This window comes from Salmo salar, chromosome 16 (assembly GCF_965601325.2).
Source record: "Salmo salar chromosome 16, fSalSal1, whole genome shotgun sequence".
NCBI classification, from domain to species: Eukaryota; Metazoa; Chordata; class Actinopteri; order Salmoniformes; family Salmonidae; genus Salmo; species Salmo salar.
In genome coordinates, this window is record NC_138306.1 from 67,203,479 (window position 1) to 67,219,052 (window position 15,574).

The 15,574-nt window shown below is 39.0% G+C and overlaps 1 protein-coding gene across 6 annotated transcripts; it reads left to right on the plus strand.

The window, feature by feature from the left end:
• Window positions 1-467: 467 nt before the first annotated feature.
• On the plus strand, window positions 468-15,574 carry LOC100846959 (CD99 molecule). 6 transcript variants are annotated; one of them, XM_014149910.3, is made up of 13 exons: window positions 468-590; window positions 746-811; window positions 5,046-5,075; window positions 5,513-5,575; window positions 5,924-5,962; window positions 6,724-6,780; window positions 7,033-7,071; window positions 7,661-7,711; window positions 7,860-7,949; window positions 9,317-9,349; window positions 13,467-13,589; window positions 13,799-13,852; window positions 14,177-14,676. In XM_014149910.3, exons 2-13 carry the CDS (start codon window positions 751-753, stop codon window positions 14,203-14,205), a joined length of 669 nt encoding a protein of 222 aa, XP_014005385.1. In that variant the 5' UTR covers window positions 468-590; window positions 746-750; the 3' UTR covers window positions 14,206-14,676.

The following is a 15,574-nucleotide window of genomic DNA, read 5'->3' on the forward strand; positions in this document are numbered from 1 at the left end:
AGATGAGAGTTTGTAGTATAGTTACCAATTACATTATTTCGCATGACCATTTTCACCATGGCCAGTTGCCACATTTCCTTCGCTTTTACGCACACCGCACAGTATGGAAAGGCACGTTACAAATTAAAGTGAAAACCATGACATCTCGCTAGATGGCACAATCGCCCCGTTCAAATAGCCAATGTGTTATGGGAGTACCACACATTTGGATCTGCTGAGGAGTATTTGGGAAATAATTTAACGTAGTGTTCTATTATTTTACATCATAAACATGACATTGATGCAAAATAGCCTTTGTGTAGCCTATACGCATATGCTGATAAAATAATAATTTCCCTTGAATAGAGACAGTTCATATACCGTTTGAGTAAGGATAATTACATTAATTTTCAATCAGTTGATGGTGATAGGCAACAACAGCAATGTAAATTTAGGCTTCTGCCCCTCGCTACTCTCAGCTTGTGACCTGATGCGCGGCCAGGGTAACGCCTTTATTTTATGAAGTTACCACAGCACACACACCCTGACTGCTCTTTCATTCTGTTGGACAGTTGACTGCCTCTCTGTAACTGGAGAACACTCGAGTACTGGTAGGCAACAGGAAGGGGACAGCACCGCACGTTGACACACCCTAAAGTTACCGATTTATTTTGACAAAGAACTCTGAGCAAGGAATTCGTTAAAATAGTCATATCGATCCAGCATCGGATAATTCAGGAAAACTTTTGTTTTCTTTCCTATTCAGCAGACATGAAATCTTGCTTATGGATTGCCTTGCTTGTAACCCTTGCTATAGGGACGAAAACACAAGGTAAGGTTTTTTTTTGTCCACCCAGGATACATAACTAAGCCATTATTAGGCCTATTATGAATAGCTATTATGATAATGATAATAATATGACGATAATGATGATCATTGCTATTATTGTTGTTGTTTACTTGTTGTTTTTGTTGTTCTGTTGATGGTAACGTAGGCCTATTTAAAGTTATACGTCTTGCTTAGGACCATCCGTTGGACAAGGTACACACAAGATTGGCCTACAAGTAGTAGTAATACGTTTATAGATTTAGGCAAGAAAATAGACTGGGAAATTCCATGTCTGCGTCTCCCCTATGTGTTATGTCTATTTGGGTTAGGGCACATTTTCGACTAAAATGACATACCCAAATCTAACTGCCTGTAGCTCAGGCCCTGAAGCAAGGATATGTATTTTCTTGGTTCCATTTGAAAGGAAACACTTTGAAGTTTGTGGAAATGTGAAAGGAATGTAGGAGAATATATAACACATTAGATTTGGTAAAAGATCATGCAAAGAAAAAAACAACTGTTTTCTTTGTAGTTTTTCTGTACCATCATCTTTGAAATGCAAGAGAAAGGCCATAATGTATTATTCCAGCCCAGGTGCAATTAAGATTTTGGCAACTAAGTGGCAGCAGTGTATGTGCAAAGTTTTAGACTGATCCAATGAACCATTGCATTTCTGTTAAAAATGTTGTATCAAGACTGCCCAAATGTGCCTAATTTGTTTATTAAGAACTTTTCATGTTCAAAACTGTGCACTCTCCTCAAACAATAGTATGGTATTCTTTCACTGTAATAGCTACTGTAAACTGGACAGTGCAGTTAGATCAACAAGAATTTAAGCTTTCTGCCAATATCAGATATGTCTATGTCCTGGGAAATTGTCTTGTTACTTACAACCTCATGCTAATTGCATTAGCCTATGTTAGCTCAACCGTCCCACAGGGGACCTACTGATCCTGAAGACGTTTTTAACAGCAAGGCAGTATAACACTGTTACAAACGTGTAGACTACTACAACACTTGTGTACTTCTTGTACAGTTTTATAATCCATGCTCTCAGAAGAGTTCTGACTCATCTTAGTGTGGTAGTGTATGACTCAAGGGTGTGTCTAGTCTGCCCTTTATAATCAGGGTAGTGTCTTTGGCTCATAGGGAAGCACATGTGCATGCAATGCTAACTGGCACGACTGGGCACAACTTTGAAAAGCAAGTCTGAAAGGCACAGAGAGAGTGTTTTGTTTTCTAACAGGATTGAATTACTGAAAGGTAAGGGAGGTTTGCAGAACACAGTTCCCTGTACTGCATACTAACAACTCTCTCGCTTAAGTTTTTCTTCTTTCAAGACACTTTCAAGCCAAGGCCCGCTCAGCCAACCTTGTTTTTTTTGTAGGCTCTCTGTACTTGTGTGTCAGTTGAAAAATATACAGATAAAAAGTAGCTCCAACAAACTTAGTTGGCAATACATTTGCTAGTTGTGTGAGGCTGCTCCAGGATTGGCTAGAGTTGACAACAGGCATACCCAGATGGGCACGCTGTCTTCATGATGACAAATGTGATGTCTAGATTTAAAAGCCAGACTGAACTGACTGTTTTATACTACCCCATCATTACCTCAAGTGTCCAGCACACAGTGAAATAATTAGTACAAGTGGGTTATATTTAGTTAGTTGATACAGTTAATAGCTTGTTGGTCTTTCTTCTGAAAGTACACTGTAAAACCATGAAACATGTGACATGTTTATAACCCAAATGTCAGTGTTTAAAACTTAAACATTAGGCATTTAGATTAGCCAATAAAGGTTATTATCTTAATCAAAGGCATTTAGATTGCAAGATTAAACATGATAGTCAGCTTTTTCCAGTCAGTTTCCAACCAGGAGAACGCATATATCTCTTAAGTATTCAGTTTTTAAACACTACTGTTTACATTCCCATCATCCTGATTAGAGTGCATTTAGTCATTAGAAATGTATGTGACTTCCCATGCCTTATTCAGATCATTGTTAGGAATGTCTGTCACCTTACTGGACAGGACATTTGATTCAAGAAATCTTTTCAATCGCATGGTGTTGTTATTACTTGGCTGTGTTGAGTTCATTTCTGATAACTCTCTCAGAGTGAAAAAGACATGGGAGGGGCCCTCATTATCATATTTCCCAGCATGCTTTGTTGCAGGTTGATTTTTAGAATAGTTTGTTTTAAAATCTATGTTTCCTCATACACATTGATTGATTAATTGATGTTATACTATACAAAGATAAATAACTTAATAAAACAAAAAAATAATCCAATCTGTGAGGGGTTGGACTTATTGCACCCGTTACTAAGATGGATGTTTTAGTTTAGATGGTTTAGGTCAGTGGTTTCCAAACTATTGCATTTAGTGTACCACAACAGAATTTGCTCTGGCCTGATTTAACCCCTCATGGGTATTTTATTAGTAGGTCTATAGTCTCATGGGTATTCTCAAGTACCCTTGTGGCTAGGTCAAGTAACCCTGGGGGTCCTAGTACCCCTGGTTGGGAACCACTGGTTCAGGTTGTCTTGTTTGCCAAGTCATTCACCATAGCAGTCATTCTGACTTCAGGTTGTGGGTGATACAATTTTCAAATTCTTGGATGTCCTCCCTCTGGCTGGAGTCTGATAGGAATTACTAATTACATCATAAACCAGCATCCTGCTTATGGTCTGATGTGGCACATAAGCCAAGATTTTCAGACTACAATGTCGAGGCCTTATTAAATGTACACTGAGTGTACAAAACATTAGGAGCACCTTCCTACTATTGAGTTGCACTCCCTTTTGCCCTCAGAACAGCCTAAATTTGTTGGGGCATGGACTCTACGAGGTCTCGAAAGCATTCTACAGGGATGCTGGCCCATGTTGACTCCAATGCTTCCCACAGTTGTGTCAAGTTGGCTGGATGTCCTTTAGGTGGTGGACCATTCTTGATACACACGGGAAACTGTTGAGCGTCAAAAACCCAGCAGTGTTGCAGTTCACCTACTACCATACCCCGTTCAAAGGCACCTTAATATTTTGTCTTGCCTATTCAACCTCTGAAAGGCACACATACACAATCCATGTCTCAATTGTTTGAAGGCTTAAAACCCTTTAACCATACTCCTCCCTTTCATCTACACTGATTGAAGTGAACAAGTGACATCAATAACAGATCATAGCTTTCACCTGGTCAGTTTATGTCATGGAAAGAGCAGATGTTCCCAATGTTTATACACTCAATGTACAATATGTGGTCCTAAAGGGTTACAGATTAATTTAAGTAGTCACTTGGACTGAATTTATTGCAACAACGATGTCTCTGTCACTAACAAACACAGTCATGGGTTGGCATTGCTCACATTCACTTGAGAGGCATGCTGGGAAATATGAAAATACAGCTTTACTCCCTACAGTGTTAAAGCAACACCCCCAGTGTTTAGTTTTTAAAACCTAAACGCCTTGTGCTGAATAAACGTGTTCATGTGGTTAAAAAGTGTTACAATGAATAAACATGTCCTGTTGGTTACAATCTAAACACTGTGATGTGTTTTCATTTAAATTCTAAATGCCTTGATGTGTGTTAAAAAGTGTCTCAGAAAAGTGTTAGTTTAGATATGTGTTCAGATCCTAAACACTTGGTTTTACAGTGTAAGAAGCAACTATCTGACTTTTCTGCTCAGTTTCACTTGAGACCTTATTCCTATACAGTCGAGGGGTTCAGACGCAGTACACAAAACTGGGAGGCCTCTATTTTAAGTGGGTTGGCTAATTAGGTAATTAGTTAATTAGTTAGTGTGCTAGTTCAGTCTTAGCCTGGTTAATTCCTAAAGGTTTAACTACAGCCAAGGCAGAGTAGAGAAAGTAGAGTGTTCAAGGAGACAGCTCTCCGGTTTCAGCTGCCTATGAGTCATTCAAACCTTCAAACTGAAACTGACTGTAGTGGCAACTGACTGCATGCCAGGCAAGGCCAGTTCCTTCATAACAAAACCTCGCCAGGCAACCAATACAGGATGTCCAACCTGCTGTTAAGTAGCACAAACACTGTCACAATATCAGTCATGCACATAGCAACTGGTGGTTCCATGGAACCTTTTTAGCACACAGTTAAAACAGCTAGTTGAGTTAGTTGAGTAGAAAGTGGTGCTAACTAAGATGCGTAGACAGCCAGTGTTGTGGGTGTGTTGGCGTTGTCTTGGACATTGTGGCTGACCAATAGTATTTCATTTTTGTCCCACAGACTTTGATCTAGCTGATGCCTTAGATTTTGGTAAGTTTCTTTATCTTTTTTTTTTATGTCTGTTGATAGGTAAGCCAACTGTAGATGTAGTTCATATTGATGAAACAGGTGTAATGGCTGTTCCTCACCATGTTCAGGTGGTACGTCTTCCTCCTCTGCCTATTTGTAGCACTGCTCACAGCGCTGTCTGGCTCTGATCCAGTTGAATGCATTTTGCATAATGCAAATTGGTTAATTAGTTATTACTGAACAGGATTTCATGTCCAAATATAATGTAGGCCTTCTGAAAATCTTTTATATATGATTAGAAATGACCATTTTAATTCTTAATACTCATAACACATGATGATCCTGTTATTATAGTACAGATATTTTTTTTGTTAACATTTCCAGCCTTATAGATTTATAGATGAAATGTGATTAATGATTTTATGAAAGGCAAAAAAAACCTCTCTCTCTTTGTATAGATAAACCTAAGGCAACTGCTATTCCAAAACAGCCAAAGAAACCTGCAAAGGATCCCAGTCCAGGTAGGGAACCCTGTCACATAATATAACACTGACTGTGGGATGAAACAAACTCTGGAAGTCAACAAGAAGTCACTAGCAAGGGAAGATAGACAACTCATTAGTCACAACTCATATGACTCAACATGAACCACATCATGAACCACTTTAAAGAAACAGAATATGAGCACAGCATGTGACTGTAGGGTGGCCCAGCCCCTGAAGGGACTCTTATCAAATCTATGCAAGGATTATCTTTGTGTTGTCACACTTCTTCAAATACCCCTCTGCATGACCAGATTCTTCTGTGTTGACAGTGTTATAATCATGCTATAAGCATAAATAAATGTTATTACATTTCTTCATCTCCAGGAGGAGGATTAGATCTATTCGATGCTCTTGGTCCAGAAGGTAAAGTGACACAATAATAGGTGTAGATGGCTCCCTCTTTGTCTAAGTTGGTGTTGGTTTTACTCTTGAACTTTTCTATATATCAGACTTACATTTGGTTACACTTCCCATTCAACAGGTAGCTGTGTTAAGTCTCTCATCAGCTCGTTGGTGCTGGGATAATAAGATTGGATCATTCCTTGTGTCGGATTTCTTTTTTACTGATTTGCTTTAAGGGTTCATCAAGTTTGGGTGATAGATTTATAACTCCATCAAATTGTATAGTTATACTGTTATGGTATTCAGTTATATTCAACCAGTAATAACTGGCTAAATTAAACACCCATCCCTTTCAGCAAATCCCAGCCTGGATCACCTTATCTTATTATGCTATATTTCTAAGTTTTCCTTTCCTGGCTTTAAAATGGTCAAACTCAAAGGTGAAAATCCTGGGAATTATGGTTTAATGTTGAGGCTTTTTTAATTGATTTTCCTTGATTCACCTTTCCTCTTCTAAGAGTCTGAGAAACCAGCTGGGATCCCTCCTAAAGAAGGTGGAACTAGAAAGGCATCTATGGCCGACAAATGTCAAATGAATGGATAGCTCATGTATTTCAACTAAGATTTTCTTTCTGTTCTCAGATGATTTAGATTTTATGGATACGTCAATGTGTTTATTTAATGTGTTCTTGACTAAATATGTTGTCCAATCATTTGTCCAATCATTTTCCCAATGTGGAATACAATGCTCTTATAGTTGATATACTTGATGCCCTTTCCAGATCCCAAACCTGGCCGTCCTGCTCCCGCACCAGTAGATCCCAAAAAACCAGCTGATGGTAAGTAAATTAACTCAACCAGCTGAAGTAACACCCATCACTTGTAATTAAAAAAAAATAAATAAAAATGTTTTGGCTGGTAAAAAATCTGAGTGGCGAGTACCTGTCACAGTGGCTGCAGACCAAACAGTTAATTTTAGGCCCTGGTTCTGATTCCTAAAGCAAACCTAGTATTGACCTCAAGATGCGAGATGTCATCCATTGTAAATGATACAATCATAGAATGTTTTCTGTTATATTTTCTCTTCATAGATGGGATGGGTTTTGACCTGTCTGATGCCTTGGGTCCAGGTAAAGTCAAAGTCATTGTTAGGTTCTCAGTCTAGGGAAGAAGTCTTTCTATTTGGTGCAGGTCTATATTGGGGATTCTCTCTTTGTCCCTCCCTCCCTGTTTACTTAACCCAATCAAACAAACAAACAAACAATTAATCAATAATTCAATCAAGCAATCAACCGGGCTTGTGATGAATCATACCCACTGTTATCTATGATTAAGCTTTTCCTCAGCAGCCTTTACATACCCAGCAATCACCTTTTGTCTTGAGACGTCTTGAGATGTCTTGAGACATGGTGATGGCTGGGTATGTAAAGGAGATTCCCTCTGCTTTGCGTCCAGTGACTCTCACACTCTCACTTCTCTTGATAAGAAGCTGGGCCTCTTGAGCTTTCAAAACCTGCTAAACCACACTGTCACTTTCACTTAAGAGCTTAAGTGATTGTAGGCACTGATATTTTCACATCTAATGTCGGAGGAAATGGTATGAGGCACTAGTGGCATGCTTCCCAGTGTGAAAACATATTATAATGTTATGATAACGTGTTATAATGTAATATAACTTCCCACTCCTCTTCCTTGTTCTGTAATGTCTATCATCCATAGATCCTGTACCGGGTAAACCAGCTGTTGTTCCACCTAAAGATGGAGGCACCGGTACTAAGCATTGGATATATTAATTTATTTCCTCAGTTTGATGATCATATACTATGTGTGTGCTACTGTGTATTGTTATTATGGACTCTCAGGAAAACAATGATAATTGTTACTGACTCACTGTTGCTATACTGTTTTCATCTGGAAGGTGGCGGGTCCTTCGGAGACAAAGACCTGTTTGATGTGAGCGATAACGGTGACTACAAGCCTGATCCCGGCAAGGGAGGTGGAGGAGGAGGTAGGACATTTAGGGCTTTTATTGTTGAATTTCTGTTATGAAATAAGTTTAGAAGCAGTGGCACAGGCAAGACAAAGGGTGTTGTTCAAACAAATTAGTTAATGGGTTTGACTTCCAACAATAGGCCTGCAATCTTACTGTTGAGGGAGAGTAGTTTCTACTCAGACTAGCATACGTCAAAATACGCACAATAGAGTATGTCGGGGAGGCTGGGGACCCGACAGAAATGATCCATTGTTGCCATATTAAAATTAATTGCAGTGCTAAATTCCCTGTGGACTAAAACAACCGTTCTGTCTTAAAACTGTATACGCATTTCCTTTCTCTTTTTCCTCTTAGTCACGTAGAATGGAAGTAATTACTTGTTCTTTACAAAAGAGAGAAAAAAGCAGAAATAGGGAAGAGAAAAACCCCTCATGGTTACCAATGTAATTAGTGCCATATGCCTGTTAGTCTGATGCTATCCTGCATGATACTGTGGAGAGTCCAGAGGAGCTGGAAACAAACTGAAATGAACTGTCATCTAACTTGGTGTAAGGGAAAGATTTCAGCCCTCACAGTTAATGACTAGAGCCCCTTTGGACGAGAGCTTTAGAAAGCTAAAGACGACATGTTGAAAGGAATCTGGAAATATTTGACCAAGTCTATGAAGTCTTTATGCAATAAATCTCTGAAGTCTTCATGAACATTTGCACATACATGTAAATAGCACACACAGGCCTCTCTAGCTACTTCTATGTTGTCAGAGTCTAGGTGATGTGGGTAAGGCGGAGTCAGGCGCAGGACACAGAGATGAGTAATAATAGTAACTTTACTCCAAAATAATCCTCCAACAAGGAGAACGAAAATCCAGAATCACATAAACGAGACAACTGACAACAATAAACACGCACAAAACCATGATGGCTCCAGAGGGTTAAATAGGGAAATAATTCAAACGAAATGGGAACCAGGTGTGTACAATACAGACAAAACAAATGGAAAAAGAAATGTAGATCGGTGGAGGCTAGAAAGCCGGTGACGTTGGCCGCCGAACACCGCCCGAACAAGGAGAGGCACCAACTTCGGCGGAAGTCGTGACATATGTACAGTATGTCTAGAAGTATATACTACAGATTCTAAGAGGGAGTAGAAGTGCATCTCACTTCGCTCTGTTTTAAAAAACAATATATATATAGCACGTGCCGCTGACCCAGCTCCCTCAGATCCCAATGGTAGGCCATTATAGCACTTTCGGTTCGCCTGAAGTTTGTCTGAAGTTCTTGCATGCTGCTAGTAAAACTGATTCAAAACAGTAATACTGAAAAATCAAAGTACACAAACATGGATTTATTGCTTACTTTCTCGCTTACTTTTTCCCTGTTCAGGAGGAGGTGGTGCTCCTGCAGATCAACCTCAAGGTAAAACAATCAATCCATTTATTTCCACAATAAATAATGTTAATTATCAAGCGTCTCAGAGGGGGAATTATATGGGGTGCCGTTTGTCAAGTTGAACGGCTATTTCTCTGGCTATTTCGCACCAGATTTAGGTGGAATCTTTAGAGTCTGTATTCGCCCACTGTACCCACACCCAGTCCTTTCATTTAACTCTTACCACTCATCTTTACAATGGTGTCAAAGGCCTGCAGTATGAAGATTCTCAGTGACAAAGAATTCTTCCCACACCTCTTGAGGGACTAAGCTCTGTGCTTTTATAGTCATATCCGTTTTCTCTCTCAGAGGAAGTTGGCTGATTGTTTCCCTGGTTTTAGTGTGTGCTCCTCACGGTCGGATTATGTTGTTTTATACTTCCTGTTTCAATCCAAACACAGCACACAATAATAATGTAACAAATGAAAGGGCTGCGCTGAGCGGATGAGGTCTATCAAACTAAATGTGTTGAAACATGCTTTGAGGATTCCCTCATCAAATAGTGCAAGTGGAGGCTTGAGGATTGCAATATTTTCCTAAGTAGCAAGAAATATAGTTTAACTTCTGGGTAAATAAGTACAGTAAGCTTTATGGGAACATTGGGAACTATTGGTTTGGGATACAAAGGGGAATTAACTCTGATTGGCTTGATTGGGTGCACACTATTGGCCATAGCCTAAAACCCAGGTACGATTCTGTGTCGTTGCAGATCTAGACCTACTGTGGGGCCAATTCCTGAAGATGCTAGATGCTAACATGCCAGAGGGTGTCCATGTTTGGATATCCAACATAAAGCAAGCAGTGTTGCCTCTGTTAGAGAAGGTCATGGAGCTTTTGGATGTGGGCCAATGAATGAGCCTCCAGTGACATTCAGGAATCAGGAAGTCATCTATCCAGCTATGTTCTGATTGGTGCTCAGATATGAGGGAGTGTTCTGATTAGGTGTTTACGTGGTGTTAAAAGTTTGAGGTGCTTTAAAACACCTCTCAGGGCTGATCTTACAAAGCAATGGTTTGTACACTTAGAAAAAATGGTTCCAAACGGTTTATTCAGCTGTCCCTATAGGATAACCCTTTTGGGTTCCATGTAGAACTCTCTTTGGTTCTACTTGGAACCAAACGGGATTCTCCTATAGGACAGCCAAATAACTCTTTTAGGTTCTAGAGAGATCCTTTTTTTCTGAGTGTAGGCTCCAGTTTTCACTGGGTTAAAGCTAGGGTTAGTACAAAGTTCAGAGGTTTTATCCCTTAAGGAGTGGGTGTGCTCTCATCCCCTCTGACACCCCACCCTTCTCTTTACTTTCTGAAGTCACAGTTTCTGAATCATCCCTGTGTGTTGAGCTTATGGGATTCTGTTTTGTAAAATGTTACAGCTATAAGCCTAAAGACAGTGGTTCCGGATATTATCAAGGTTATTTTATTGGCCCCTCCGTTTTTTGGCTGCATATTTGGCCACTTGCCAGTGGAAACCACATTTTCCACGGTTAGTATGGTTTTTGAGGCATTCTTATGCATTGCATGTAGTTGTTTCATATGTGTGTTCCTTCTTGTGTGATAGTCTTTCCAGATGACATGTCAATTAATGCAAAAATAATGAAGATGTAAAAAGGCTAGAGAAGCATTCTATGTTTACAAATTTGGACAATTATGGGTCATAGTCCAGATGTAAAACAGATGTCTGACACTCTTGGGAAGGTCTTTGTTTAAATGTTTTTCCTGTGTCGCATCCTGTCATTACATGCCCGTCATTACTGTACCCTAAGCCTGTTACTTACTAAGGCTTTTGTAGCCTAGTCCTAACAGCCCCTCACAGAGGCCTAGTCGGCACACATTCCTAGCATAGCCAAACTTCACAGCACTCGGTTGAAAGATCCAACACTTTTTTGTGCTAATGTGTTCTAGAACAAACTTACATGCAGTTCTCTCATCTTCCAATATTGACTACATGAATTACTTATTCTGAAATGCTGAAGGATATATTTGCTAAGCCAGAAGAGGTTATACAATCTTGTGCGTTTACAAATGATTTATGTATCACGGTGAATGTTCCTGTAAGGTTGAAGGATGTCTTTTTCATTGGGGTATGTTTCCTTGGCCACTTGCATTCAAATACAAAATATTGTTTCCATTACAACGCGTCTTACCATGTTAGAAGTACTACCTCTTTTTCTTGTGCGTGTTACAGCAGAGAGGTTAGTTATCAACACATTGCTATTGTCGTCTCTTTGTCTGTTGTTGTATTCCTTCAGATGTTAATAAAGCCTACTGAACGGTGTTCTGATTTATGGTGTTCTGGTATAACACATAGCATGGTTTCTGTTGATGGAATCCATGCACCCGGCTCTTGAAGAATATAGCTTGCATGTGTGACTGTGAGTGAAGGTTATTGGACTGAACTGTACGATTGTAGCCAGAGGCGGTAGGTTGCATTCTCCAGCAGTAAGTCACCGTTTGTTGGGGTGTCATCCAGTTTTTACTCTGGGCACCACCCTGTTTCAATGCACTATTACTCACAGTGGTTCTCTATGGGAAAAAACAGTCTTTACTTGTATGTAAGGTTTATTCATCAAAAGTTCAAGTGTTTGTTCACTTTAATCCCATTGTGTATTTCTTTGTTTGTTACTTTCTGTGTCCTTGGAGTTGGGTTCGCGTTATGTCCTTCACAACTGCGTTGTGGCTTTCTCTGAGGTTTCATGTTTTTTTGTCGAGATAGTTTAAAGATGTTTTTAAAGAGAAACTGGAATATTTGTGTTTCAGACCCCATAGTGTTCTGTTGTTGCACTATTTTCTACCCAGAAATACTTTGCCAGCACATTACAACCAGATGCCATCATGAAAAGGCTCTCGACCACCACCTGGTGGAATTATGGTATAGTTCCAAAATGTTTTCCATTGGTGTGCAACTAGACTAGAGCCTTATGTTTTTGAAAAAAAAAAGGCAAGTTATGCAACATGAATAATAGCCTCACTCACACACACTTTCTTTAATAGACTTTAACCCTCCTGTGTCATGTTAATTCATTCTGTGTTCCTGGTCCAAAATTACCGCCCCATTATAGCTGATTATAAATCCATAATAATACATATATTATCACCTAATGTTGTGTTAGATCTTTTTTCAACTTAAGTTCTTGTGAACATTACAAGGTTTGAACTTCTATTTGCTATTAATGGCCTGTAGGCCTCATTGACCTGAGCTCATACAACTCGTTTATGAGTAAAAAAAGCATAATGTATGGATTATTTACAGATTAATTATGGATTAATACTCAGATGAAACATATTGTGTTATTTATCACAGACTAATTTGTGTCAAAGTTTAACAAGGACTCTCTCCTCCTCACCAGTGTCATGATAAAAGATATGATCAATAGCCTCACATGCAGTATATCGTTTGGTCATTGTGCTGCCACAGAATGAATTGTGAGCAAGGCTTCAAAAAAGCTTTATATACCAGAGCTGCAAAAAAAGTTCTATATATTATTGAAACAATGTTGCGATTGTTTGTAAGAATGCCAACAGGTGTGGTTGCTGTTGGGAAAGATGCTATTGGGGAAAGGTTCCTGTGGGGGTTGCCATGGAAGCCAAGAATGGGAGTGAGGTGTGTGTGTGTGTGTGTGTGTGTGTGTGTGTGTGTGTGTGTGTGTGTGTGTGTGTGTGTGTGTGTGTGTGTGTGTGTGTGTGTGTGTGTGTGTGTGTGTTTGCTCAAACACACATGCATTTGGGGGTCTGGGAAAGGAAGTGTGTCCATCTGATGAATGGGCATGTGCCTGAACTCAATTTTATACAGTAATTGTAGTCTCACCCATTCATTTCCAATGACCAGTCATTTTTGACCGGGAACACCACAGCTGTACAAAAGTTAAATAAAACATCAAAAATCATCAAAATGTATTTTGTGTATTCAGATGCCCTGTGTGGACAAAGTCATGGAACCTTATGACAATCAGATTAAATGAACTACAATTTTCAGAGAGAAAACTTGTAAATCAGTCCAATTCGACCGGAACACAGCAGGAAGGTTAATAAGAATCAGTCAGAGAGAAAACATCTAGCGTAACCTTATCAACTGAACAACAACGACAATGGATCTTTTTGTTGTGTAGATGTAGAAGCTGGATCTGGTCAGATCGCTGGCGTAGTGAGTGCAATAGGAGTGGCCCTCCTTGGTGCTGCCTCCAGCTACTTTGCCTACCAGAAGAAGAAACTGTGTTTCAAGATTCAGGGAGGTGAGTGAATGGGATTGGGATATGTACAGTACATTATGTGTAGTAGTGGATACAAGGTTGCCCTGGCTGTAGATCCCTGTATGGCATCTAATACAAGTCTACAACCATGTCTCAGGGCAAGATACAAGGGTCTAGAGGTCCCACTATAAAGTTGTCTGTGGCACATAACATGTTCTTCGATGTAAATGCTTATGTATTTCTTCATTCAGGTGTAGACCCAGAAAGTGGAAAGAACGCACGTGGAGCTCAGTCTGGTCCCCAATGTAAGCACTAGTTATTACACGATCTCACTAGTCCCTCTCCCTCTCCTACAATATACTACCCACTACTCCAATATACTACCTACACTATCTACTACCTTCCTAAATACTGCCTACCTACTATCTCCATCTAGTATTCCTCTTCTGTTTTCCTGCCTTTTCTCTGGGTGGATCTTGCTTCTTGCTTCTTTCCTACAGATTAGGGCAAAGGAACGCTCGGAAAAGGTCTGCTGATAAGGGTTTTAAGTTCTTTTAAATTCCAATGTATTGTTTTTTTGTTTTGTTAACGTAACATAACCATTATTTCTGTGCTTCCTCTGATTCCAGTGATGAGCAACTTGCTCAGGTCCTCCTAACTTCGATCAGATCATCATAGAGGAACCTCACCTTTAGCAAAGAAACACCTTCTTCCATCAGCAGGTATCAACTGTCTGCTGGAGACGTCAGTGGGCAAAAAATACAATAAAATCTATATATATTTTTTCATTTGTCTTTCATTTAGAATTTAACTTTTGGAGAATGTTAGTTATATGTATTTTTTTTTTGCCTTATCTAGCTGTGTAAAGACACTTAGATTTACAACTTGAATACATGTTTTTTGCATCGAAGATGTATCGATCATTTTCATTGTATATTGTGCAGTACCAAACAATTGTCTTTCAACATGCTGATTTTTCATCACTTTTCATTTCATTTTAATTTCATACTTTAGTAGGCCTAGCTGGTATCCACAACTACATTTGACATTTGTCTGTGTTTACATTGCACATAGCTTTCATATTTGTTTTACTTTAACTGTCTCCACGTCTATTAAATTCTGATTGGCAGTAGGATCTCTCTTTTCATCAAATGTCAGCGCTTGTTTTAAAATATAACCCAGGCGAGTCTGTAGTTACACTAATCAAAACAAACCATGCACACAAAGGATAATTTTACAACATGGCACACTCATGTACTTATTAATTGGATAACATTTTAATAGAAGGATTTAGAAATGTTTGTATAGATTAAGGTATAATGGAAAAAGTGCTTTAGAGAAAGGGATTATTTTGGTGGATATGAAAAGAATGTGTAGGGTACTATTTGGGATGAGGATTGGTTTCAAGCTGAACTTTTAGCTGCATCACGTTTTGTCTTCTAGTAAGTTAATTGCTTGGGGTGCAAGCCACTCGTTAGTGTTTATGTGAGGAAAGATACCATAAATGCACATGGTAAATAAACAGAAATGTAAAAAAAAAAAATGCATTGTGCATGTTTATTTACAAAACAACATTTATACTGAGAAGTGGTTATTTTTAAGTTATACTTGTTTAAGATTTGTATGTATGATTACTTTATTTCTGATGCAATACAGATAAGAATAGAAATTGATAGCTGGGGTTGATACCAAACTGGAAAACCAGCATATTCCACCATGTCACTTGTGCTGTAAATGCTAATGAAGAATGCATATAAAAGCGCTGCTGCTTTTTTGCTGTGTGATATATGCCATTTTTGTTCTCCTTTAACTTTCAGCACATGTAATTAAAATCTTTTATGTAACTGTAACTGAAGAAGTGTTACTGCTTATTCTTTACCAATACAGGAAATCATTTGTTGACTTAGTTGATTGTAGTTAGTTGTTTTGTGTGTTTTGAAGGAAGTTTAATTCCTTCTCTGAAAGACAATGGAGGGCTGTTGATAATGTACCTTATTGTTATCAATAAAGTTAACTTTTTTACAATT